Here is a 26,013-nt window from a genome sequence, read left to right as displayed (position 1 = left end):
AGTTCACAATTTGTTCCTTTTTATGCAATAATTTTAGTAAAACCTCTTCCCACACAAAGGTGACATTCTGTGTTCATTTCAAATTCTGTGAAAAATAACTATTGAAAAGGTGAAAGACACCACCAGTAGAGGTGAAAGCGAAGGGTAGAGGACATAAAAAGCAAGGGCGGATTTGTCAAGTGTTTGAAGATGAGATGGGCTATGTGCGCACGTTGAGTGTTTGATTGCAGAAATTTCTGCATCTCATGGTAGCAAAAACGTTGCAGAGAAAACGTGCGTCTTTGGTGCATTTTTTTAAGCATTTTGTACAGCAATGAATGCTTTTTGGTGCTAAATAAAGATATTTGAAAAAAGAAACGTGGGACATTGCTTTAACTCTTGGATTACCGTCTGACCTGGGGTGAGTGTATTGGGTTAATTTAAATGACTAAAGAAAGTGTCTGTTTTAAAATAAAGTGTTTTATTCTCAGTGTGTGTTTATTTAACGCTATACTTACAGGTTTAGTAATGAGGGTGTCTGGCTGACACCTCTTCATTACTAAAAGTAGGGCTTGGTGTCAGCGACCCCTAGTCCCATTACCCCTAATCCCATTCAAATATGAAGTGCCATTTCTGGGGCAGCTGAGGGATGCTATTTTTAGCCTAGGAAGGGGCTTTTAGGTCAACATATTGCATGGCTATTAATAACAGCTCACAGCAGTTTGCTTTGGGTACGTCCCCACGATAAGCCAGCAGCTCTTTGAACAAAGCGTATTTTGCATTATAATGTCACGCTTGGTTTGTCAGTACATGCGGATCCACCGCATTTAATGACATTTCAATCAGTCAAAATCTGAATAGCGTCTCTGCTACAGAATTTGACATGCTGTGGGTGAGTTTACGCAGCATCAAAAACAAGCACAGTGGGCATGGGATTTCTTACAAAATGAAATAAAATTTAAAAAAATGGTGTCATTTTCACAACCAGCAGAGGGAAAGCCGATATCTGGGGGCTGATATTACTAGCCAGGGGAGGGGCCAATAGCCAAAAATGTTCCTGCTGTTTACTAGCTAGATTACAGGGGGACCCCCAGAAAAAAATTGACATAGGGTCCCTCTATAAAATCTAACCAGCATAGGCTAGACAGTTGTGAGCTGATATTAATAGCCAGGGAAGGGGCCATGGATCCTGGCCCCCTCTGAGGCTAATATCAGCCCTCAGCAGCCCCAGAAAGTGGCACTTAGCCTCGCCCTTCCCATTTGCCCTGAGGCAATGGCAAGTGGGGTAATAGGGTTGGGGTTCATGTCAGCCTTGTATTGGCAGCTGACATGAAGCCCAGGTTAGTAATGGAGAGGCATGAAAACCTATAAACTGACCATACAATATATGGTCCATAATCCCTATAGAAGCATCACAACCAAAAAGAAGTATTGGAGGGAAAAGGATAAATCTATTAGTAAGAGGGAGATCTCTATATATTCCAGTGCAAATTGATTAATGAACATATGTAATACCTCCAAGACGACACAAAGAGGGATTTAATCATATAAATATACTTTGATAGAAAATTCAATTCACAAAATACACTCAAATATAAGCAATATAGGGATCTAAATTTGGGGGAGGAACAGCTAAAAGAAGAGGCAGGCTATAGGTGGTAAATCCTGCAAGGAGACCTACATCCCCTAAATGACACTCAATAAATAATGGGTGTCAGCATAATCTACCAGCCAAGTAAAATGGTAATTATCAAGGAAGTACATACAGGTATAGAGAACGCATGCTTACGCGTATATATCATGAACTGTTGTACAGTCACCCAGACGCAGACCCAACCATAGGGGTCCCAGCCAATAAATCGTAGAGAAATGCTCCGTTTATATGGTGCATGGGCTAGTAGTGCGAATGTCTAATACAAAAATATAAATGTACCACAGTAATCTGTTATCTAGATGAACATTACATAAAGGCTAGTCAGTATAATCATGGGCTGTGAGTACAAATGGATAAGCATACACACCGCACCACGAGTTCAGTCAAGTGTGCTGATGACAATATGGTATGTCTCCTGTCACACACACACACGCAGCAGGACAACCTCCTCCATGTGACACACACACGCGCAGCAAGACAACCTCCTCCATGTCACACGCACACTAACACACGCAGCAGGACAACCTCCTCCATGTCACACGCACACTAACACACGCCGCAGGACAACCTCCTCCATGTCACACACACGGGCAGCAGGACAACCTCCTCCATGTCACACACACGGGCAGCAGGACAACCTCCTCCATGTCACACACACGGGCAGCAGGACAACCTCCTCCATGTCACACGCACACTAACACACGCAGCAGGACAACCTCCTCCATGTCACACACACGGGCAGCAGGACAACCTCCTCCATGTCACACACACACACACGCAGCAGGACAACCTCCTCCATGTCACACACACGGGCAGCAGGACAACCTCCTCCATGTCACACACACACACACACACACACACACACGCAGCAGGACAACCTCTTCCATGTCACACACACACGCAACAGGACAACCTCCTCCATGTCACACACACACGCACGCAACAGGACAACCTCCTCCATGTCACACACACACACACACACACGCAGCAGGACAACCTCCTCCATGTCACACACACACACGCAGCAGGACAACCTCCTCCATGTCACACACACACACGCAGCAGGACAACCTCCTCCATGTCACACACACACACGCAGCAGGACAACCTCCTCCATGTCACACACACACACGCAACAGGACATCCTCCTCCATGTCACACACACACGCAGCAGGACAACCTCCTCCATGTCACACACACAGCAGGACAACCTCCTCCATGTCACACACACACACGCAGCAGGACAACCTCCTCCATGTCACACACACACACGCAGCAGGACAACCTCCTCCATGTCATACACACACACACACACACGCAGCAGGACAGCCTCCTCCAGGTCACGCGCACACGAGGAGCAGGACAGCCTCCTCCAGGTCACGCGCACACGAGGAGCAGGACAGCCTCCTCCAGGTCACGCGCACACGAGGAGCAGGACAGCCTCCTCCAGGTCACGCGCACACGAGGAGCAGGACAGCCTCCTCCAGGTCACGCGCACACGAGGAGCAGGACAGCCTCCTCCAGGTCACGCGCACGCAGCAGGAGCCCTCCTCCATGTCTCACGCACGCAGCAGGAGCCCTCCTCCATGTCACACACACAGCAGGAGTCCTCCTCCATGTCACACACACAGCAGGAGCCCTCCTCCATGTCACACACACACACACACAGCAGGAGCCCTCCTCCATGTCACACACACACACACACAGCAGGAGCCCTCCTCCATGTCACACACACACACACACAGCAGGAGCCCTCCTCCATGTCACACACACACACACAGCAGGAGCCCTCCTCCATGTCACACACACACACACACACACACACAGCAGGAGCCCTCCTCCATGTCACACACACACACACACACACAGCAGGAGCCCTCCTCCATGTCACACACACAGCAGGAGCCCTCCTCCATGTCACACACACACACAGCAGGAGCCCTCCTCCATGTCACACACACACAGCAGGAGCCCTCCTCCATGTCACACACACACACAGCAGGAGCCCTCCTCCATGTCACACACACACACAGCAGGAGCCCTCCTCCATGTCACACACACACACAGCAGGAGCCCTCCTCCATGTCACACACACACACAGCAGGAGCCCTCCTCCATGTCACACACACACACAGCAGGAGCCCTCCTCCATGTCACACACACACACAGCAGGAGCCCTCCTCCATGTCACACACACACACAGCAGGAGCCCTCCTCCATGTCACACACACACACAGCAGGAGCCCTCCTCCATGTCACACACACACACAGCAGGAGCCCTCCTCCATGTCACACACACACACAGCAGGAGCCCTCCTCCATGTCACACACACACACAGCAGGAGCCCTCCTCCATGTCACACACACACACAGCAGGAGCCCTCCTCCATGTCACACACACACACAGCAGGAGCCCTCCTCCATGTCACACACACACACACAGCAGGAGCCCTCCTCCATGTCACACACACACAGCAGGAGCCCTCCTCCATGTCACACACACACACAGCAGGAGCCCTCCTCCATGTCACACACACACACAGCAGGAGCCCTCCTCCATGTCACACACACACAGCAGGAGCCCTCCTCCATGTCACACACACACACACAGCAGGAGCCCTCCTCCATGTCACACACACACACAGCAGGAGCCCTCCTCCATGTCACACACACACAGCAGGAGCCCTCCTCCATGTCACACACACACACAGCAGGAGCCCTCCTCCATGTCACACACACACACAGCAGGAGCCCTCCTCCATGTCACACACACACACAGCAGGAGCCCTCCTCCATGTCACACACACACACAGCAGGAGCCCTCCTCCATGTCACACACACACACACAGCAGGAGCCCTCCTCCATGTCACACACACACACAGCAGGAGCCCTCCTCCATGTCACACACACACACAGCAGGAGCCCTCCTCCATGTCACACACACACACAGCAGGAGCCCTCCTCCATGTCACACACACACACACAGCAGGAGCCCTCCTCCATGTCACACACACACACAGCAGGAGCCCTCCTCCATGTCACACACACACACAGCAGGAGCCCTCCTCCATGTCACACACACACACACACAGCAGTACCCCTCCTCTATGTCACACACGCAGCAGGACCCCTCCTCTATGTCACACTCGCAGCAGGACCCCTCCTCTATGTCACACACGCAGCAGAACCCCTCCTCCGTGTCACACTCGCAGCAGGACCCCTCCTCTATGTCACACAGACACACACTTCCTCACACCGTAGACTGACAACCACGGCCGCAAGCGACTCCTTCAGCAGGAAGCGGAGCACGAGTGCTACTTCCGGTCTAGGCCCCTCCTTCACGTCTCCCCTATTGGCTGCTGCTCCGTGAGGCGTTTACTTGTGTTGTCATGGAGACCCAGAAATAGCGTTGTTTCTCCTAGGAGACCGAGCAGACACCGAGCGACCTATGTACGAGAAGACTGCTGCGCTGCAGACATGGCCGGTAAAAAGAAGGAAATTATCCTGCAGGTGAGACGTGCTGCAGACACCGTACACCGGCAGATGTCAGACCGATAGCAACCGAGATCGGTGCATGGATAGATCACTTATCTGATTGCAATCTGTCTCACCTGCCAGAAAGCTGGCCTGACCTATAAGGGCATGTGCACACGACGTCTTTTCAGGTGGGCACTTCAGCTAACACCAGCGGTTTTTTCCTGAAGTGCCTTTTTTAGCGTTTTGTTTTTTTGTCTGTTCCTGAACACTTTTTTGACATTTTGGAGCTTTCCTATTGCCTTGTATTATAAGGTACTGGGCGTCTTCAGAACAGAGACCTCTGAAGAATGGACGGGTTATTCCTTTTAATGGCTTGGCGCCTTTGGAAACCTGAAGGGGTTAAAAGACGCTCAGAATCGGTTTTATGTAGAAATGGACATGTTCATTGTCCTGAGCGTTTTCTGGGCACTTTTTTCAGCCGGGAATCCGCCAGAGAAAGACGTTATTTCCACCAGACGACCGGTTTTCGCATCTGTGTCTGTCACAAGCTCTGCCCGTTATATGGCGCTGTTCACATGGCCGGGACTTTTTACAGACTAATTGTCGTCCGCAAATCAAAAGAGAATGGAGACCTGTCAGTTTGTGATACGAGTCATGGATCAAACTGTTCAGATAAATAAGCCTCTGACGCCATCCGTGTGTCGTCTCAGCAATGCCCCATATATACGGATTAATGTGTAGGAGAAGCGTGCAATTATTATTTATTTTTAGCAGACAAGAAGAACAGATGTCACTGACAGTAAAATGGACACATGAAATAAAAGAAGCTGAAAATCTTGATGAAAATCGGAGTGTGCACGGAGTGATGACAGTCATCCCTTATTACGCACGGCCCGGATCTCTGATTGACAGATTGCTCTGCACAGATGCACTGCACAGTGAGCTGTCAATCAAAGTGCAAGTGCATTGTCCGAGGTGACAGGTTCCCTTTAATTCCTTCCTCAGACTCCGTCTCACCGCTGCAAAGCCCATAATTCATATATTGTGGTCCAGGTGCCTGTTTTCATATATACATGCAGTTTATTTTTTGAAGGGGTTGTCCAGATTTTAAATTATGCATTTTGACCTCTATGTACACATCAATTGAATTCCCCACTGTAAAGATCCCGTGGCCGCTTACTGACCTCATAGCAGCAACCATGTGCTGTCCACACTGGCATCACTGCTGTGCCAATGTGCTCGTGATAATGTGAGCACGGGAGGATTTCAGTCTTCCCTTTCCTGCAAATATATAGCACGTCAATGACTGTAAGGCCTCATTCACACATCCGGCTGCACATACGTGTTCTGGGTTTTTCATGGATACATCATGTACCCACTATAATCTATGGGGCTGTTCACCTGTCCGTGTTTTTCTGGCAGTACTGATGAAAATGGTCAGTACAAGTGTATGGGTCCATACAAAACACGTACAGCACATGGATGGCATCAGTATGTTTTATGTATTTAACATTGCAAAGAATAATAGAAGCTTTGCCATTTATTTATTTATTCATGTGTGAAAACACTGATGACGCTCTGAGCAAACACTGATGACACACTGAGCAAACACTGATGACGCACTGAGCAAACACTGATGACACACTGAGCAAACACTGATGACGCACTGAGCAAACACTGGCGACGCACTGAGCAAACACTGATGACACACTGAGCAAACACTGATGACGCACTGAGCAAACACTGGTGACGCACTGACCAAACACTGGTGACGCACTGAGCAAACACTGATGACGCACTGAGCAAACACTGATGACGCAGTGAGCAAACACTGGTGACGCACTGACCAAACACTGGTGACGCACTGAGCAAACACTGATGACGCACTGAGCAAACACTGATGACGCACTGAGCAAACACTGATGACGCACTGAGCAATCACTGATGACGCACTGAGCAAACACTGATGACGCACTGAGCAAACACTGATGACGCACTGAGCAAACACTGATGACGCACTGAGCAAACACTGGTGACGCACTGACCAAACACTGGTGACGCACTGAGCAAACACTGGTGACGCACTGAGCAAACACTGATGACGCACTGAGCAATCACTGATGACGCACTGAGCAAACACTGATGACGCACTGAGCAAACACTGATGACGCAATGAGCAAACACTGGTGACGCACTGAGCAAACACTGGTGACGCACTGAGCAAACACTGATGACGCACTGAGCAAACACTGATGACGCACTGAGCAAACACTGGTGACACAATGAGCAAACACTGATGACGCACTGAGCAAACACTGATGACGCACTGAGCAAACACTGGTGACGCACTGAGCAAACACTGGTGACGCACTGAGCAAACACTGATGACGCACTGAGCAAACACTGGTGACGCACTGAGCAAACACTGGTGACGCACTGAGCAAACACTGATGACGCACTGAGCAAACACTGGTGACACAATGAGCAAACACTGATGACGCACTGAGCAAACACTGATGACGCACTGAGCAAACACTGGTGACGCACTGAGCAAACACTGGTGACGCACTGAGCAAACACTGGTGACGCACTGAGCAAACACTGGTGACACACTGACCAAACACTGGTGATGCACTGACCAAACACTGGTGACACACTGAGCAAACACTGATGACTCACTGAGCAAACACTGGTGACACACTGACCAAACACTGGTGACACACTGAGCAAACACTGATGACGCACTGAGCAAACACTGATGACGCACTGAGCAAACTCTGATGACACACTGAGCAAACACTGATGACGCACTGAGCAAACACTGATGACGCACTGAGCAGTCACTGATGACGCACTGAGCAAATACTGGTGACGCACTGAGCAAACACTGATGATGCACTGAGCAAACACTAATGACGCACTGAGCAGACACTGATGAAAGGAGGATCCAAAATACTGATGACATTGGTACAAATTTTTTTTTCATACATGCACACTGATGTGTGAACGAGGCCTTATTATGAGGGCTGGGGGAGAGCTCCCCTCATGAATATGTTTCCATATTTTTTTTGGTGTTTTGGGTAACAGAAGAGTGGACCTGTTCACAAACTTTGCTGCCCAGCATCATCTGATGACAGACCCCCCTTAAACAATGAGGACATTTACAGTCTCAGTTTGCATTTTTTTTAGACATCTAGCGTATTATCTATTTTGGCATTTTTTCAGATAATCATAAATAATCAAGAACAATGGGAGGAGGTACTATCCACCAAAGGAATAATAGGTAAGATGGAGATATCTTCATTATTTTCAGGGAGGTGAAACAGTACAATCAGACCTTTACTTTATAAAGGACCTCCACTTTCACAAGAAAACAATTGTAGCACAGGACTCTGCAGTATAATCATTTTTTCTAAACCAAATTAGTGATTTTTGCTGATAACCCACAGTACAGACCCCCTGCTCCATGTTTTCAGCGAGAGCAGTCACTAAAGGCCCCGTCACACTTAGCGACGCTGCAACAATCCCGACAACGATACGACCTGTCAGGGATCGTTGCTGCGTCACTAAGTGATCTCTGGTGAGCTGTCAAACAGGCAGGCTCACCAACGATCAGGGGAGCAGCGATATCGTGGAAAGAATCGTTCCACGATGTCCTGCTCCTGGTTACGAGCCTGCTGAAGCAGGAGCAGGCTGGTAACCATGATAAACATCGGGTTACTAGGGGCACACGCGCATCTAGTAACCCGTTGTTTATCATGGTTACCACTCTGCTATGGTGAGCGGGAGGTTACCGCTCACTTTAGCAGGCTCGTAACCATGATAAACAGCGAGTTACTAAGTGCGCGTGTGCCCCTAGTAACCCGATGTTTACCATGGTTACCAGCCTGATCGCTGCTCCCGCTGGTCACACACAGCGATGTGTGCTGACCAGCGGGAGGGCAAAGACCAAAAAAAGGTCCAGGACATTCTGCAGCGATCAGCGACCTCACAGCAGGGGCCTGGTCGCTGCAAAGTGTCACAGATAGCGACATCGCTGGTGAGGTCGCTGTTGCGTCACCAAAATCGTGACACAGCAGCGATCTCGCTAGCGATTTCGCTATGTGAGACGGGGGCTTAAGACCAGGCTTTAATTTCAGAGTTCGTTCAAAACAAGGAGCAACAAGTCACTAATTGTTCGCTGTTCTATGGCTATGTTTAGGCTATGTGCCCACGATGCAGAAATGCTCAGGATTTTTCCTGAGCATTTCTGCATCTCCCTGGCAGAAAAAACGCATGCGGATTGTACATGCGTTTTTCCTGCCAGGGACATGCGGATGTGAAGCGTTCTTCACATGCATTTCCGCATGCGGGTTGACAAGCGCTTTCCAAGCGATTTTAGCATCACTTGGAAAGTGCTTGACAACTTGGTCACACTATATAAATCCATGCAAACGGCATGGATTTATATAGTGTGAGCTTAAAGAGTGGATAAAAATAAAAAAATAAATCTATACTTACCTTCTGATGCCCCCCGGAGTCTTGATTCGATCCATCCTGGCTTGCCGGCAGCTCGCGGTGCACTGAAGGACCTGCCGTCACATGACTAAATGACTTCAGCTCAGGTCTTCCAGTCCACCGCGAGCTGCCGGCAAGCGAAGACAAGCGTACCGGGGGCCATCAAAAGGTAAATATAACATTTATTTTTTATTTTATTCTTTTTTTACAGGTTCTATGGTACCTGGGTCCGGAGGAGAGTCTCCTGTCCTCCACACCCGGGTACCATCCACACACTGAAACGCATGGATTCCGCATGTACAGATGCAGTGATGCTTAATCCAGCCGTTCCAATGCAAGTGAATGGCGGTGAAAACGCAGCGCTTACGCAAAGTAATTGGTAGTGCTGCGTGCCGCAGCGGAAATTTCCGCAGCATGTGCATAGCACATGCGGATTATCACTAGGGAACATTGCAGACCTTCTACCAAGCGTTTTTTAAACGTTTCTGCAGCTTAATTGCCGCTGCAGAAACGCTTAAAAAAACGCATCGTGGGCACACAGCCTCACACTAGGCATTTTTTCAGCGTTTTTTTCCTGCAGCGAAACCTGATTTCTTGACAGGAAAGAAGCTGTCAAAAATGTAGCTTTTGGTGCATTTTTTGGTGCATTTGTTGGTGTGTTTTTCAGGATCCCAAAGTTCAGCTTTGCTTCCACCACATAAGCATGAACTCAGGTCACCAATGCAAGACATATGTGAAACCATATTAACCAGAGTTACAAATGTAACAGTGGGGGAGGTGAATTGTTCAGGAATAGTTTTTCTAAGACATTGGCAGTGCATTGAGCTTGTAGGACACTATTTATTTTCACACTATGGTCTGCCCTTGAGTTGCTCAGAGATTGTTCAATTTCACAACTCCGTGGGCCACAGGTATTGCTCAATCTTACAACTTGGTCAGTCAATGTTTATAAATTAATTTAATTAAACTGTCCTAATCCAAACTGCCATCTCAGGTGACCAAGACAAGATGGTAACATCACAAAAATAAATGAGTTTCACATACTGCTGTACTTTTTTTTTTCACTAAAAACGCAGCAAAACCTGATAGCTATGTTCACACTAGGCATTTTTTCAGTGTTTTTTCACCACCCATTACTTTCCATGGGTGAACAGTGCTGAAAAAACGCAGAAAATAAACTCGAAGAAGTGACATGCTCTGTTGTGCAAAAAAACATGCAAAGCACAAAATACTGATCAAACAAAAATCAAGCTGTGTGCATGAGATTTCTGAAATCTCATAGACTTTGCTTGTACTGTAAAACGCAGCTGAAAATTTGCATAAAAAAAGCCTAGTGTGAACATAGCCTTACTGTCCTACTGATTGTCAGCAGTGACAAAACACGGGAAGTCAAAGATATTTACTGTCAGATCTTAGTCCACAGAGACTAGGGCTGTGTTCACATGGTGAGATTTTTACGCTACGTATTTTTGGAAAAATGTAAGTACGGTAACCTGTTTTACTTACTGGGTGAAGAATTAGTGGAGAAAATTTGCAACATCAAAAACTCACCAAAAGCTCATCGTGGGAATGTGTCATTAAAGGGAATCTGTCACTCCCTGGGAGATTTGAGACCTCTAATATGGGCATGCGAGTTATAGAAAAGTAAATCTATACTTACCTGTGTAGCCCATAGTAGAGGTCTGAATGCAGTGAAATGGAGTTTTATAAAATTTGCTTTCACATGCTTGGCGTACCCCGGACGCCAAGAAATCCCCGCCTATCTCTTTAGTTAGCCCAGAAATCCCCACCTCTCTGCTTATTTAGCTTGTCCCCCCCTCCCCTGCTCATCACAGGGCCCTATGACGTGCACTGGTCTAACTCATTTCCAGCGCATGCGCAATGCGACGCCAAGCGTATGAAAACAGATTTTATAAAACTCCATTTCACTGCAAGCAGACCTCTACTATAGGCCATACAGGTAAGTATAGATTTACATTTCTATCACCTTTATGCCCATAGTGAGGTCTCAAATCTCCCAGGGGGGTGACAGATTCCCTTTAAAGGGGCAAAGTAAGGCATTTCTGTGATGCACTCAGTATGTCAGAAAACATACCTCTGTATTCTATTTTAAAAGGATTGTCTGGTTTAGACAAATCTTCATATACCATACTAGAGAAGAGTTGATAGAGGGGTCTACTTTCCAGAAGCTCATCTATTACCCATAGCGGAGAGCACATAGATGGGTATGTCTCAAGAGTACCTACCATGTGCTTACATTACACATACAGCACATTGATTTCAGTGGGTAATGCTTAAAACACCACTCCAGCGTGTTTTTTTCAGCGCTGCAGTGGAGTGGTGCTGTAAGTGTAAGCCCCCAGTCCCCAGTCATATACTCATACTCCAGCGTCTTCCCTGGTTTTAAGCACCACTCCGGTCCTGCGACACCATCTTGTGAGTGCAGCTTCTGACAACCATAGTCTGAATCTACTCTCACAAACTCTGAATACAAGTCTATGAGAGTCAGAACAAGGCCAGAACAAGCCTCTCATAGACTTGTATTGAAATGTGACCTTCGATGCGCTCCAGCATACATTGGAGCTGCAGGCTGGTCACTTTTCATTTTCTCATTTACAGACATTATCATTACTGTCCCCACAACCTAAATCCCCTATCAATATGTCTTTTGAGTGTTGGAGTAAACCAGAGTATGCCCACACAAACACAGGGAGAACATACAAACTCCTTGCAGATGTTGTCCTTGGTGGGATTTGAACCCAGGACCCCAGAGCTGCAAGGCTGCAGTGCTAACCACTGAGCCACCGTGCTGTCCTATGTGCACTCTCAACCACTGCTCCATCCATTCCCTATGGGGGCTGCCCCTTAATACACACACTTGGTTTAGCTGAGCATGCTTGAGTTCTGAATAGGGATAGTGAAAAACTGCTGTCAGACTCCGCAGACAGCTGTTATGTTCTGCTACCAAAGCTAAGGAAAGAGAGGAGATCTGTCCCTACTATGAGACTCAGCTGAATCCCTACGATGTAACAGGGAACCTGATCCTGCGATCAGACCTGCTAAAGTCCTAATCTAGTCTGTACGAAGACCTATAGATGTGGGGAGGGAATCCCTACAAGTACTAAGGACTGGGAGGAATATGGGACACCTCCTAACAGAAATAGTAGCAGACAGACGAACAAACAAAATAGATAGAACATAGAGGTCCGTAGACCAAGCAAACTAACAGAGTTAGATACAGAGCACAGGCTAGCTAGAAAGTAGATATACAATGAAGTCCAGCAAAGCCAGAAGGGCGGAGCAGGATTAAATAGGCCAACAAGGTCATGTGACCAGCAAAGGAAAAAAAACCTAACAGCAAGGTTCTAACAGTACCCCCCCTTCTAAGAGGATCCTCCGGATCCCCTAGGACCAGGCTTATCAGGAAATCTCCTGTGAAACGCTCTGATAAGTCTGGACGCGGAAACATCATCTGACCTCACCCAAGAGTTATCCTCGGGTCCGAAACCTTTCCAGGCCACAAGATACTGCAAACTACCTCTATACCGTCTAGAGTCAAGGATGCGAGAAATTTCATATTCCCCGTCCTCCACCACCGGAGGAACAGAGGCAGAGGCGTCACCATCCGACACAACAGCTTTTTTTAACAGAGAGACATGAAAGACCGGATTAATTCTCCAGGAGGTAGGAACCTCCAACCTAACAGCAGATTGGTTGACAACCTGAAGCACCTTAAAGGGCCCTACAAACTTGGGACCCAATTTCTTAGAAGGAATCCTCAACCGCAGATTCCTAGAGGACAACCAAACCATGTCACCAACAGCGAACAAAACCTCCTGTCGTTTCCTATCAAAGTAGTCTTTAGATTTTCTGTTGGCCTCCTGAAGATTACCACGCACATCCGTCCAAACTCTTTCCAAATCACCGGAAAAATTCTCCTCCTCAGGCACGGCAGATCCCAACTTGGAGAACGACCCAAACGACGGATGTCTCCCAGAACAACAAAAAAAAGGCGAACAACCAGCAGAAGAAGATGTATGATTGTTCAGAGCAAATTCGGCAAGTGGCAGAAACTCAGACCACCCCTCTTGATTGTCTGCCACAAAACAACGCAAGAACTGCTCAACATCCTGGTTTTTCCTTTCTGTCTGGCCATTAGATTCAGGATGATATCCGGACGAAAACGACAAATGAATTCCCAACCTGTCACAAAAGGCACGCCAAAAACGAGCCACGAACTGAGGACCCCTATCAGAAACAATGTCAGTAGGAACGCCATGAAGTCTGACAATTTCCTTGACAAAGGCCTTAGCGAGAGTTTTAGCGCAGGGCAGTTTGACGAAGGGAACCAAGTGACACATCTTGCTAAAGCGGTCCACGACCACCCAGATGACAGTAAAACCCTCAGAGGGGGGAAGGTCAGTTATAAAGTCCATAGCCAAATGTGTCCAAGGAGCACTGGGGACCTCCAAAGGACAAAGCAACCCCGCAGCAGGAGTATGTGAGGACTTAGATCTAGCACATATAGTACATTGGCGCACCCACTTAATGACTTCCTTCTGCCATCCAGGCCACCAAAAACTGCGACCCACCAGTCTCTTGGTCTCAGAGATTCCGGGATGACCTGCCAACCGAGATTCGTGACACTCAACAAACAAATCTCTCCTAAAGGTCTCAGGCACAAACAACCTCCCATGAGGAGTGTTAGATGGGGCATTCTCCTGAGCTTTAAGAATCTCATCTTCCAAAACGGAGTCTAAAGCAGCTATCACAACACCTTCTTGTAAAATGTTTTCCTCTTTCTCAGCACCGACTATGGGAGAAAAACTGCGAGACAAGGCATCCGCCTTAACATTCTTAGTACCAGGGATGTAAGTAACGGAGAAATTAAACCGCGAGAAAAACAGTGCCCACCTAGCCTGACGGGCATTCAGGCGCTTGGCAGCATCAAGATATATCAGATTTTTATGATCCGTAAGAACCTGAACGGGAAATTCCGCACCTTCCAAGAAGTGGCGCCAGTGTTCAAATGCGAGTTTAATAGCCAATAATTCCCGATTACCAATATCGTAATTCAATTCAGTCTCCGAAAATTTTTTTGAAAAAAAGGCACAGGGATGTAATCCATCCCCGTTATCCTGAGACAATACTGCGCCAACCCCCACAGAGGAAGCATCAACCTCAACCAAAAACGGCCTAGTAACATCAGGCTGCATAAGGATGGGAGCAGAGGTGAACCTCTCCTTGAGATACACAAAAGCTTCAATGGCCTCAGAAGACCACTGAACCGCATCAGCACCTTTCCTGGTGAGATCAGTCAGAGGTTTAACAATACTAGAAAAATTTTTTATGAACTTTCTATAGTAATTGGCGAAACCCAAAAACCTCTGTATCGATTTCAAACCAATAGGCCTAGGCCATTCCTGCACAGCCTGAACCTTAACCGGATCCATCTCAAAACCTTTGCTGGAGATAATGTAGCCCAAAAAACTAATTCTCTGTACAGCGAACTCACATTTCTCCAGCTTAGCAAAAAGCGAATTGTCCATTAATAACTGTAATACCTCACACACGCTCCGCCAATGAGACTCCAGATCTGGCGAATAAATCAAAATGTCATCCAAATACACAACCACATTTTTACCGATCAAAGGTCTAAGGATGTCATTAATCAGATTCTGAAAAAATGCAGGAGCATTAGTGAGACCAAAAGGCATAACCAGATTCTCAAAATGACCCACAGGAGTGTTAAAAGCAGTCTTCCATTCATCACCCTCCTTCATGCGCAACAGATTGTATGCCCCCTTAAGGTCAATTTTAGAGAACCACTTGGCCCCCAATAACTGGTTAAACAGATCAGGAATCAATGGCAGTGGGTAAGGATTGCGTACCGTAATTTTGTTAATCTCACGAAAATCCAGACAAGGACGTAAACCGCCGTCCTTTTTTTTTACAAAAAAAAATCCAACCGCCACAGGAGACTTAGAGGGCCTAATGTGACCGGCGGCCAAGCTTGTCTGTATGTATTCCTCCAAAGCCTTCCTCTCAGGAATAGTAAGGTTAAATAAACGACTTTTAGGAAGAGTCGCTCCAGGGACAAATTCAATAGAACAATCATAGTCTCTATGGGGAGGCAAAACCTGCGATTCCTTCTCAGAAAAAACTCTCCAAAAATCCTGAATAGGAACAGGCAATTCTCCCCTATCCAAAGCTGCAATACGCCCGTTACAACACTTGTCATAACATTTATGGCTCCAGGATTTAATTTCACTGGTAGACCAATCCAGTACAGGATTGTGAAATTTTAACCAGGGCAAACCCAATATTACTGGAGAAGGCAAGTTATTCAACACTACCAAATCCAATTTCTCATGGTGAACACCATTAATAGTGAGAGGAAATTCACTGACCTTGAGAGTAATATTCTTCAAAGGGGAGCCATCCACAGAAACCACAGCAATGGGGGATGACAAAGGTTCAGGTTTTAAATTGAGTTTTTCCACGAATCCCCCATCAATTACATTCAGTGTAGACCCGCAATCAACAAACACCCGAAATTCTATTAATTTTTCCTGAGCAATCGTGGAAGCAGCTAAAAATATACCCTTGGAATTTAAACAGGCAATACGGGCGTGACTGACCATTTTTTTTTCTTTCTTCATACGAAGCTCACAGCCTTTAATCAAATGACCAGATTTTCCGCAGTAGAAACACAAGCCTTGCGAAAAACGACGGTCTTTTTCTTGAGAGCGAGGTGCCACCGATCCAATCTCCATCGGTTCACCACTGTTAGTACACACATTATCATAACCAGAAACTGACATAGCAGAGGATTTGCTCTCATTAACCCTAGCACGCTGTCTTCTATCCACCCGTATAGCTAATTGCATAGCCTGTTGCAAATCTTCAGGTGTAGGATAAGCAATTAGCAGGTCTTTAACCCTTTCACTGAGCCCAGCAAGAAATAGACTTTTCAGAGCAGAATCGTTCCACCCTGTTTGAGTGGACCAACGACGAAAATGTGTACAATATTTTTCCACATTACCCGATCCTTGTTTTAGACGTCTCAACTCAGTCTCAGCTGATGCGACACGGTCAGGATCATCATATAATAGTCCCAAAGCAGAAAAAAAACTATCCACTGATCTGAAGCATGAATCACTAGGTTGCAAAGAAAAGGCCCACTCCTGAGGCTCTTTGCGCAAAAGTGACATTATGAACCCTACGCGCTGGGATTCATCCCCAGAGGACTTAGGTCTCAAACGAAAATACAATAAGCAAGCATTTTTAAATGAAAAAAATTCTCGGTGTTCACCAAAAAACAAATCCGGCAAACATACCTTAGGCTCCAAGAAATGTGCTCCAGGACAGTTACTCACGTGCTGACGGAGCTCGGCCACCTCCAGAGAGAGTCCCTGCAGGCGATGAGCCAAATCCTGAACCGACACCATGATGGAACAGAAAAATCTTTCCTTAGAGAATTTGCTGGCTGGACTTACTGTTATGTTCTGCTACCAAAGCTAAGGAAAGAGAGGAGATCTGTCCCTACTATGAGACTCAGCTGAATCCCTACGATGTAACAGGGAACCTGATCCTGCGATCAGACCTGCTAAAGTCCTAATCTAGTCTGTACGAAGACCTATAGATGTGGGGAGGGAATCCCTACAAGTACTAAGGACTGGGAGGAATATGGGACACCTCCTAACAGAAATAGTAGCAGACAGACGAACAAACAAAATAGATAGAACATAGAGGTCCGTAGACCAAGCAAACTAACAGAGTTAGATACAGAGCACAGGCTAGCTAGAAAGTAGATATACAATGAAGTCCAGCAAAGCCAGAAGGGCGGAGCAGGATTAAATAGGCCAACAAGGTCATGTGACCAGCAAAGGAAAAAAAACCTAACAGCAAGGTTCTAACAACAGCAGCTTATCTCTTGGGAGAACAAAAGGACCCAGCATTGAAATACTATTTGCCCAATCCTTCTGCTCCCCAACATCATCTCAGACAATAGATAATTCACATGACAATTTGACAGTTATCTGCTAAGCTCGGCAAGGCCTCCTACTGGGTCCAAGATGATCCAAAAGTCCAAGGCAGCCGAAGCACCAAAAGGCCAATCCTTATAAAAAGTTCAAGCTTTATTCCATAATATTATAAACAGTTCATAGCAAGAAGAAACAGCAACGTTTCGGCCACATCTGGCCATTTTTAAGCCTAAAAAAATACAACCATGATGCACAGGTAGCACAACAATGCTTTATATATGTTCCATAATGCATGGGCTCCTTCTCTGCCTTCTCCCAGGAGCCCATCCAGGTTGTCATGGCAGCGATCTGACACATCAGATGGGCCCCTGGAAGGAGGAAGAGAAGGAGCCCACATATTATTGAAAAAGGCCAGATGTGGCTGAAACTTTGCCGCGCCTTCTTGCTGTGACCTGTTTTTAATATTATAGAATAAAGATTTAACTTTTTATAAGGATTTGCCTTTTGGTTCCTCGGCTTCCTTGGCCTTTGGAATTACCCAAACATCATCTGTCAGGGAAGAAGCAGAAGTCCCCTATAGACATTAGATGGCCGGCAGGTCCCTTAGGTTCAGCTAAGTATTCTTTAAGGTAAATTATGGGGGCCTTTCCTGCTAAATACCTCTGTAGATTCAGACAGTTGTTAAAGATCCTCACAGCTGAACGTCCTGATCATGGGTACAGCTTTATTGCAAAAAGAGAAAGACCGGAGCACTCCAATGGAATGGAATAAAGAAGAATCATCCTTTTACATTTGTGCATTGGAGCTCTGGACTCTCTCTTTTTGCAGTTTGTTTTTGGGGCTGTGAGGCACTAAGTATGGATCGATAAGTATACTTATGTGCTTCAATTGAAATTGATCTTCTGTGCCCCTGTATTCGTTTTTTCAGGGTCCTCTTCTAACAGTAGATTATTGTGCAGATCCAGAAACCTAACTTTGAAAGATGTCTGAGCTTGTGTTCTCAGTGTGTTGTATTTCTACTTATCAGTGTTTTATTCTTAGTGGTGGACGTTTATCAGGGCTGGTGCGGTCCCTGCAAAACAACCGTCAGCCTGTTCCGAAAAATCAAAAATGAATTAGGGGATGACCTCCTGCAGTTTGCTGTGGTAAGAACGACAACATAAGATGTATTTTAATCAGGTAACCCAGGAGTACATACGAGTATGACAAACATTGTAATAAGTGTTAGTAAGAGAAAGTGGCAATGTCACGACTCTGTTGTCGGGTATTCTGGGGCCAGGGGCTCCTTCCCTGTCCCTAACGCTAGAGGCGCCCTAGCTGACCCTGTTACCCAGATTACTTCTGAAGGTGAAGACGCCGGAGCCACGTACCATGTCTGAGCGCCTCAATCCCCCCTCAGTCTGTTCTCTTCCCCCACCCAGGGAAGAGGGGGGTAGTAGTGTATGGCAGTACACCAATCAGACTAACAAGGTAATACAAACAGGACTAAAGGAAAATACCAATCATACATATATATGCACACAAACAACAGCGGTAAACACTCTCTGAAGAGGCAATTGGAATAAATAATAAATTTGGCACATGTGACAGCTACACAGAGTCAGAGCCTGTTTTCTGGACACTTTTACTTTTACCTAGCAATAAGCCAGCATCTGTTTTTTTTTAGCATATTTAAAGGGAATCTGTCAGTAGCATTAACCCTCCTAAGCCGAAACGGGCATGTTGGTCATTGGAAGCTGAATAAAATGATATCTCTGATCCAATGTCTTATTCCAGAGAAATCCACGTTTTCTTATAAGTAAATGAGCTGTTCAGGACTATGGGCCGGACATAGATCTCCCTGAGAATCTGCCTACAGAGCTTATTATAAATAGAAGGGGGAGTTACCAGTGTGATGTGTGATGGCCGCTCTCTGCTCTCCTGATCTCACTGCAGAGCTGTGTGTGATTATACCTGACACATCTGCAGGTTCCTCTCAGCTTCCAGCTCACAGGCTCACAGTTTTACAATACAGCAGAGCTGTGAGAGCTGCAGCTGCTAATGTGTTGGTTATCAGACAAAGTTCTGTTCTTCTGTTGTGTGTTAGTTACATGTCTCACACTGGGAACGCTCCCTTTTATTTACAGTAATCTGTGGAGGCAGATTCTCATGCAGATCAGTGTCCGGCCCATAGTCCTGGAAGAGGTCATTTAAATATAAGAAGAAATTGGATTTCTCTGGAATAAGACATCGGATCGCAGATACCAGGGTATCATTTTATTCAGCTTCCTATGGCCTGCATGTCCATATAGACGGCTTAGGAGGGTTGATCCTACTTACAGATTCCCTTTAATTAGAAAACGTGCATAATATGATTTGTGCTAGGGATTTGGTGCTACTGCAGTAGTGGTTGTATATTTTAGCACACCATATATACAGTGGTGTGAAAAAGTGTTTGCCCCCTTTCTGATTTCTTATTCTTTTGCATGTTTGTCACACTTAAATGTTTCAGATCACAAAACTAATTTAAATATTAGACAAATATAACACAAGTAAACCCAAAATGCAGTTTTTAAATGAAGGTCTTTATTATTAAGGGAAAAAAGACATCCAAGTCTACAGGGCCCTGTGTGAAAAAGTGATTGCCCCCTAAACCTAATAACGGGTTAGGCCACCCTTAGCAGCAACAACTGCAATCAAACGTTTGCGATAACTATGCTCTGGAGGAATTTTGGCCACTCATCTTTGCAAAATTGTTGTAACTCAGCCACATTGGAGGTTTTACGAGCATGAACCGACTATTTAAGGTCATGCCACAGCATCTCAATCTGATTAAGGTCAGGACTTTGACTAGGCCACTGCAAAGTCTTAATTTTGTTTTTCTTAAGCCATTCAGAGGTGGACTTGCTGGTGTGTTTTGGATCATTGTCCTGATGCATAACCCAAGTGCGTTTCAGCTTGAGGTCACAAACAAATGGCCGGACATTCTCCTTCAGGATTTTTTGGTAGACGGCAGAATTCATGGTTCCATTTACCACAGCAAGTCTTCCAGGTCCTGAAGCTGCAAAACTGCCCCAGACCATCACACTACCACCACCATATTTTACTGTTGGTATGATGTTCCATTTCTGAAATGCTGTGCAGCGTCTACGCCAGTTGTAATGGGACATACACCTTCCAAAAAGTTCAACTTTTGTCTCGTCGTCAGTCCACAGAGTATTTTCCCAAAAGTCTTGGCGATCATCAACATGTTTTCTGGCAAAATTGAGACAAGCCTTTATGTTCTTTTTGCTCAGTAGTAATTTTCATCTTGGAACGCTGCCATGCATGCCATTTTTGCCCAGTCCCTTTCTTATGGTGGAGTCATGAACATTGACATTAATTGAGGCAAATGAGGCCTGCAGTTCTTTTGATGTTGTTGTGGGGTCTTTTGTGACCTCTTGGATGAGTTGTCTCTGTGCTCTTGGGGTAATTTTGGTCGGTTGGCTACTCCTGGGAAGATTCACCACTATTCCATGTTTTCGCCATTTGTGGATAATGGCTCTCACTTTGGTTCGCTGGAGTCCCAAAGCTTTAGAAATGTTATTATAAACTTTTCCAGACTGATAGATCTCAATTACTTTGTTTCTCATTTGCTCCTGAATTTCTTTGGATTGCAACATGATGTCTAGCTTTTGAGGATCTTTTGGTCTACCTCACTTTGTCAGGCAGGTCCTATTTAAAGGATTTTTTGATTGAGAACAAGTGTGGCAGTAATCAGGCCCGTGTGTGGCTAGGGAAATTCAACTCAGCTTCCCAAAGATGTGATAAACCACAGTTAATTTATGTTTTAATGGGGGGGGGGGCAATCACTTTTTCACACAGGGCCCTGTAGGTTTGGATTTCTTTTTCCCTTAATAATAAAGACCTTAATTTATAAACTGCATTTTGTGTTTACTTGTGTTATCTTTGTCTAATATTTACATTTGTTTTGTGATCTGAAACATTTAAGTGTGACAAACATGCAAAAGAATAAAGGCCCCATCACACTAAGCGAGATCGCTAGCGAGATCGCTGCTGAGTCACAAGCTTTGTGACGCAACAGCGACCTCAGTAGCGATCTCGCTACGTTTGACACTTAGCAGCGACCATGCCCCTGCTGTGAGATTGCTGGTCGTGTCGGAATGGCCTGGACCTTTTTTTGATCGTTGAGGCCCCACTGGGTAGCATGCATCGGTGTGTTTGACACCTTACCAATGACCTCTTTGGCGATTCAGACACAGAAACACATAGGCGTGCATCGTTATACAGGTCGCTACGGGTCGCCGCATCGTTGCTGCGTCGTTGGGAAGATCTGACTGTTTGATATCTCACCAGCGACCACATAGCGACGCAGCAACGATCCCTGACAGGTTGTATCGTTGTCGGGATCGCTGTAGCGTCGCTAAGTGTGACGGTACCTTAAGAAATCAGGAAAGGGCAAACACTTTTTCACACCACTGTATATACATATGAGTCACTACTTACAGAGTTACATGCTGTGTCCAATAATTTATTGACATCATTGTGTTAGAATTTAGCTTTTTGTAATTATTATTGTATTCTGTTGATTAGGCTGAAGCTGACAGCATTGATGCCCTTGAGAAATACAGAGGCAAATGTGAACCTACCTTTCTTTTCTTTGCTGTAAGTTATTTGTTTAATTCTGCCATTCCACACAAATGGTTCAATCTACTAATCACATAAATCAATCCAATTCATTTCTAGTAGTGCACTCCATCTTTTTCTCTGGTCAGCCTACAAAGCTGGCATTAATAGGAGTGGCTAAACAGTCTGGGCACTTTTCTTGAATGGGTTGTATGATACCTAAAATGTCCTTTATAAACATCGATTTTTAACCGCTAGCCACTTTTGTAATTTGCTTTATTGTAAAATTTCCCTACCATCCTCCCTATACAGCTACTCCCTATAGCTGTCATTTTTTCTTTACTTCTTGTGACTTTTCGTTTGAGGGGAGTTTCAAATGGGATGGCAAAGAAGGATGGCCCTGCAGTCATTTCTCCCTTCTATCACCCTGCCAGGAACAAGACATCATCAAGGGTTGGCACTGCGGTCTCTTACCACAATTTCTTTCATCCCTCTGATGACATCCAATTTGATTTGTTTCAAGGAGGTTATAGAGGCAGGGTAAGTGACACCAGCACTGCCTGACTACTTCTTTCACCGACCTAAAACAAATCAGGGGGTGACGCTGGTGTCACTCACCCTGCTTCTATCACCAGCCCCTGATGATGTCCTGTTTCAGAGTTGTATGCTGGCAGTGACAGAAGAAGAGTGCCGGCGCTGCACTCATCTCTCACATAGCTAGCTTCTATCATCGCGATTGATTTCAGATGTCATCAGTGGATGGTGACAGTAGTTGTGGTAAGTGACCACAGCACCACCCCCTGGTGACTTCACTTTCAAGGCAGGTTGATAGAAGTTGCAGAGACATCATCCTCTTGTGACGTCCCGTTTGAGGCTCCCCTCAAAGAAAACATCACAGGAAGTAACTTAAAAAAGGCATATATAGTGAGAAGAGTAGTATATTTAAAATAAAGCAGATAACAGAAGTGGTTTGGTGTTAAAAATAAATATTATTACAGGGCATTTTAGGTATTGGACAACCCCTTTAACCTTGATGCCAGCCCCCCTCCCCCACTCCATCTCACTATCGAATGATGGCCGCAATGTGTATATGAGATGCATAGTACTCTATCATGAATATAGCATACTGTTAATATTCAGTCATATTCTTCTGCCATTTAAAGGGACTGTTCACTTTTATATTATAAAGAAGCCTATGGTGGTCCTAAAATGAAAGAAAAAAAACCCTCTAATTGGCTACAGTGGTGACTTTCCATCTGAAAGAGAGAGTTAGAATACAGGGATAATGAGCCCATGGTGGTCCTAAAATAATATATTATTTTTATTTTAGGTGCACCATGGGCTCATTTGTATAGTAGTGGTATGTATGACTTCATAGGTGACAGATCTGATCTAAAATGTAACATGATGCATTTTTCCTTAACAATTAAATCGACAAATCAGTGAATGCTAATGATAAGTCTTATAATGAAATATATCCATAACTAAGTACTTGTGCACATTATGATTGAACAATTGTCTCTTTTCCACTTTATTAATTTGTATTCTTGAAATTAATTTGCATTGTGTCTTGAAAGGGAGGGGATCTGGTTGCAGTAGTCAGAGGGGCCAATGCGCCATTGCTGCAAAAAACTATCATAGAACAGCTGGAAGCAGAGAAGAAAGTTTTAAATCACGGCCTGGATCGTAATGTGGTAAGAAAGACTTTTCTCTATATGTATATATGATTAGGGCAGGGGCCCATTCATTGTTTCCATATTTAAATCCTTGTCCAATGTGTTATTATTCTGCATATAGAACAAGCAAAAAACAACAACACGCTTTATACCCCTCTTCACATTCAGTGGCAAAATAAATTGCACAGATTTTGTTCACACCATGGAACAAAAAAATAATCTGCGAGAAAAACAAACATGTTCAAAATTCTTGCGGATTTCACACAGAAAAGCAATGGACTAGCCCCAAACAGATTTGGCCGCATGCTTTATATACATATTAAAGTATGTGACCGAAGTTCGTTCGGTGCCGCTGCTACAATACAGCGCTATACAAGTGAATGGGGTCTCATTGCGACACCTATACTACCGCGACAATCAAGTAGCAAAAAATCCGAGTGAGTCTGATTTTTTACGACTTGCCTGACACGGTTGCAGTAATGGATGTGTCGCAATGTGACCCTAATCATTAGTATAGCGCTGTGATGTAGCAGCACCGAGCAAATTTCTGTCTTACGACAGCTATCGCTGCCAAAGTCACTGTATAGTCCTAGTCTAAACTTTTTATGATGGTGACTTTTAATCCCTCATGACCAGAGTAAAATCTCACATTTTGAAATGGACTAAAGATGGATATTTCATTTTAATTCTTGAATTAGGGTAGTCAGAAATGTGTACTTCCTTCCATACATATATACTTACGGAAATATAAATTTTTTCTCTTGCTTACTGAGAGAGCAGGCTCCTTCTGATGCTATGAAAGAAGTGTGATATATGCTCACTGACCAATTCAGATATATCGCTTACTGCACCCTGTGTCCCTCTAGAGAAGTGTTTCCCAAACTCCAGTCCTCAGGGCCTCCAACACTTCATGTTTTCAGGATTTCCTTAGTATTGCACAGGTGATGGGATTATTATCAAGGCATCAGAAATTGCCACAGATTCTCACGCAAAGTGCAATATTAAGGAATTCCAGAAAACGTGATCTGTTGGGGGCCCTGAGGACTGGAATTTGGGAAATACTGCTCTAGAAGGTGCAGCAGCATCCCTGTTTTCCCTGTCTTCTATATACTTCTTTACTCTAGAAGGAGAGCAGACAGCTTCATGTATTCACTTTCTGTCAAGAATCCGTCAACTGAAAACTGATGGACCGATTCTACAGCAGTCACCCCGCTTAACATAACCCAAGAGCACCGTGGATCTGGTCTTCATTTCATGGGGTCCTGGGTTGCATCCACAGAATAGCTGCAGGGCAATAGAATGAGATGAGGAAAAAAAATCTTGGATGTGCTAGGTCAGAGAGATAGAGACTAGAACAAAATCAGAGCCAAAAGCATAGTCAAGGGAAGCCGAGTTCAAGTCCAGTAGGTCAGGCAGTTCAAGGATCAATCTTATAGGTAACCAGGGGTTAGATAGAAGTGTCAGGAACCATGACTAGTCAGCATCACTACTAAGTGTTCCAGAGTAGTAAGAAATACAAAAACTGCCAATGATAGAGAGGATTAAAATAGCCTGCTGCCGAGCAAACTTGTTCTTTGGTCCATATATTTTAAGGTGGTCTTAAAAAGAGAACCGATGTCCATGTGCCCTATTAGCTAATATGGAGATCATAAAGAGTTATCCTCTACTCAGAAACCCCTCAATGAGCCATAAAACGGGCCACTCTGTGCAAATGGTTCCTGTACTGACAGTCTTTAGCCATCCTTCTATAACATGGGCGGCAATACATCTGCTGTTGATTTGATTAGCCAATCACTCTGGCAGCAGCATTTTGAAAGGGGGTTGCCTCATTTTTAATCCCTGTGAATAGATCATTGCAGGTCAATTTGGAAAACTAAAACCCCCTCCCCATACACTTTAGATATCTGTCTGCCAAAACGATGGTTTAGCTCAGGGGTGGGAAACCTTCTTTCTGCCAAGGGCCATGTGGATATTTATGCCATCCTTCGGGGGCCGTACAAATCATGCGGTAATTCTGCCCACAAAGTATGTCCTGACGTTGGCACTGATATCAGGACGGATGTAATCTTTCATTGCATGCGCCTCAGCATTCAGTACTGAACACTGCATGGACGTGCTCACAGAGCAAGAAGAAAT

The 26,013-nt window shown here is 45.3% G+C and overlaps 1 protein-coding gene across 1 annotated transcript in view; it reads left to right on the top strand.

Annotated features, from left to right (window-relative positions):
* Positions 1-4,991: 4,991 nt before the first annotated feature.
* The window catches only part of LOC141161557 (thioredoxin domain-containing protein 6-like), a 47,112-nt gene continuing 26,090 nt past the window's right edge, over positions 4,992-26,013 (top strand). The window contains exons 1-5 of the mRNA XM_073646515.1: positions 4,992-5,144; positions 8,337-8,394; positions 18,638-18,741; positions 22,169-22,240; positions 23,779-23,895. Of these exons, the coding sequence (XP_073502616.1) occupies positions 5,112-5,144; positions 8,337-8,394; positions 18,638-18,741; positions 22,169-22,240; positions 23,779-23,895 (384 nt within the window). The 5' untranslated portion in view covers positions 4,992-5,111. The remainder of the gene's footprint in view (positions 5,145-8,336; positions 8,395-18,637; positions 18,742-22,168; positions 22,241-23,778; positions 23,896-26,013) is intronic.

Source organism: Phyllobates terribilis, unplaced genomic scaffold (assembly GCF_046119375.1).
Source record: "Phyllobates terribilis strain yellow unplaced genomic scaffold, ASM4611937v1 Scaffold_9__5_contigs__length_417890890, whole genome shotgun sequence".
NCBI classification, from domain to species: domain Eukaryota; kingdom Metazoa; phylum Chordata; class Amphibia; order Anura; family Dendrobatidae; genus Phyllobates; species Phyllobates terribilis.
The sequence above is the reverse complement of the archived record's forward strand: the minus strand, read 5'-3'. Positions and strand labels throughout refer to the sequence as shown.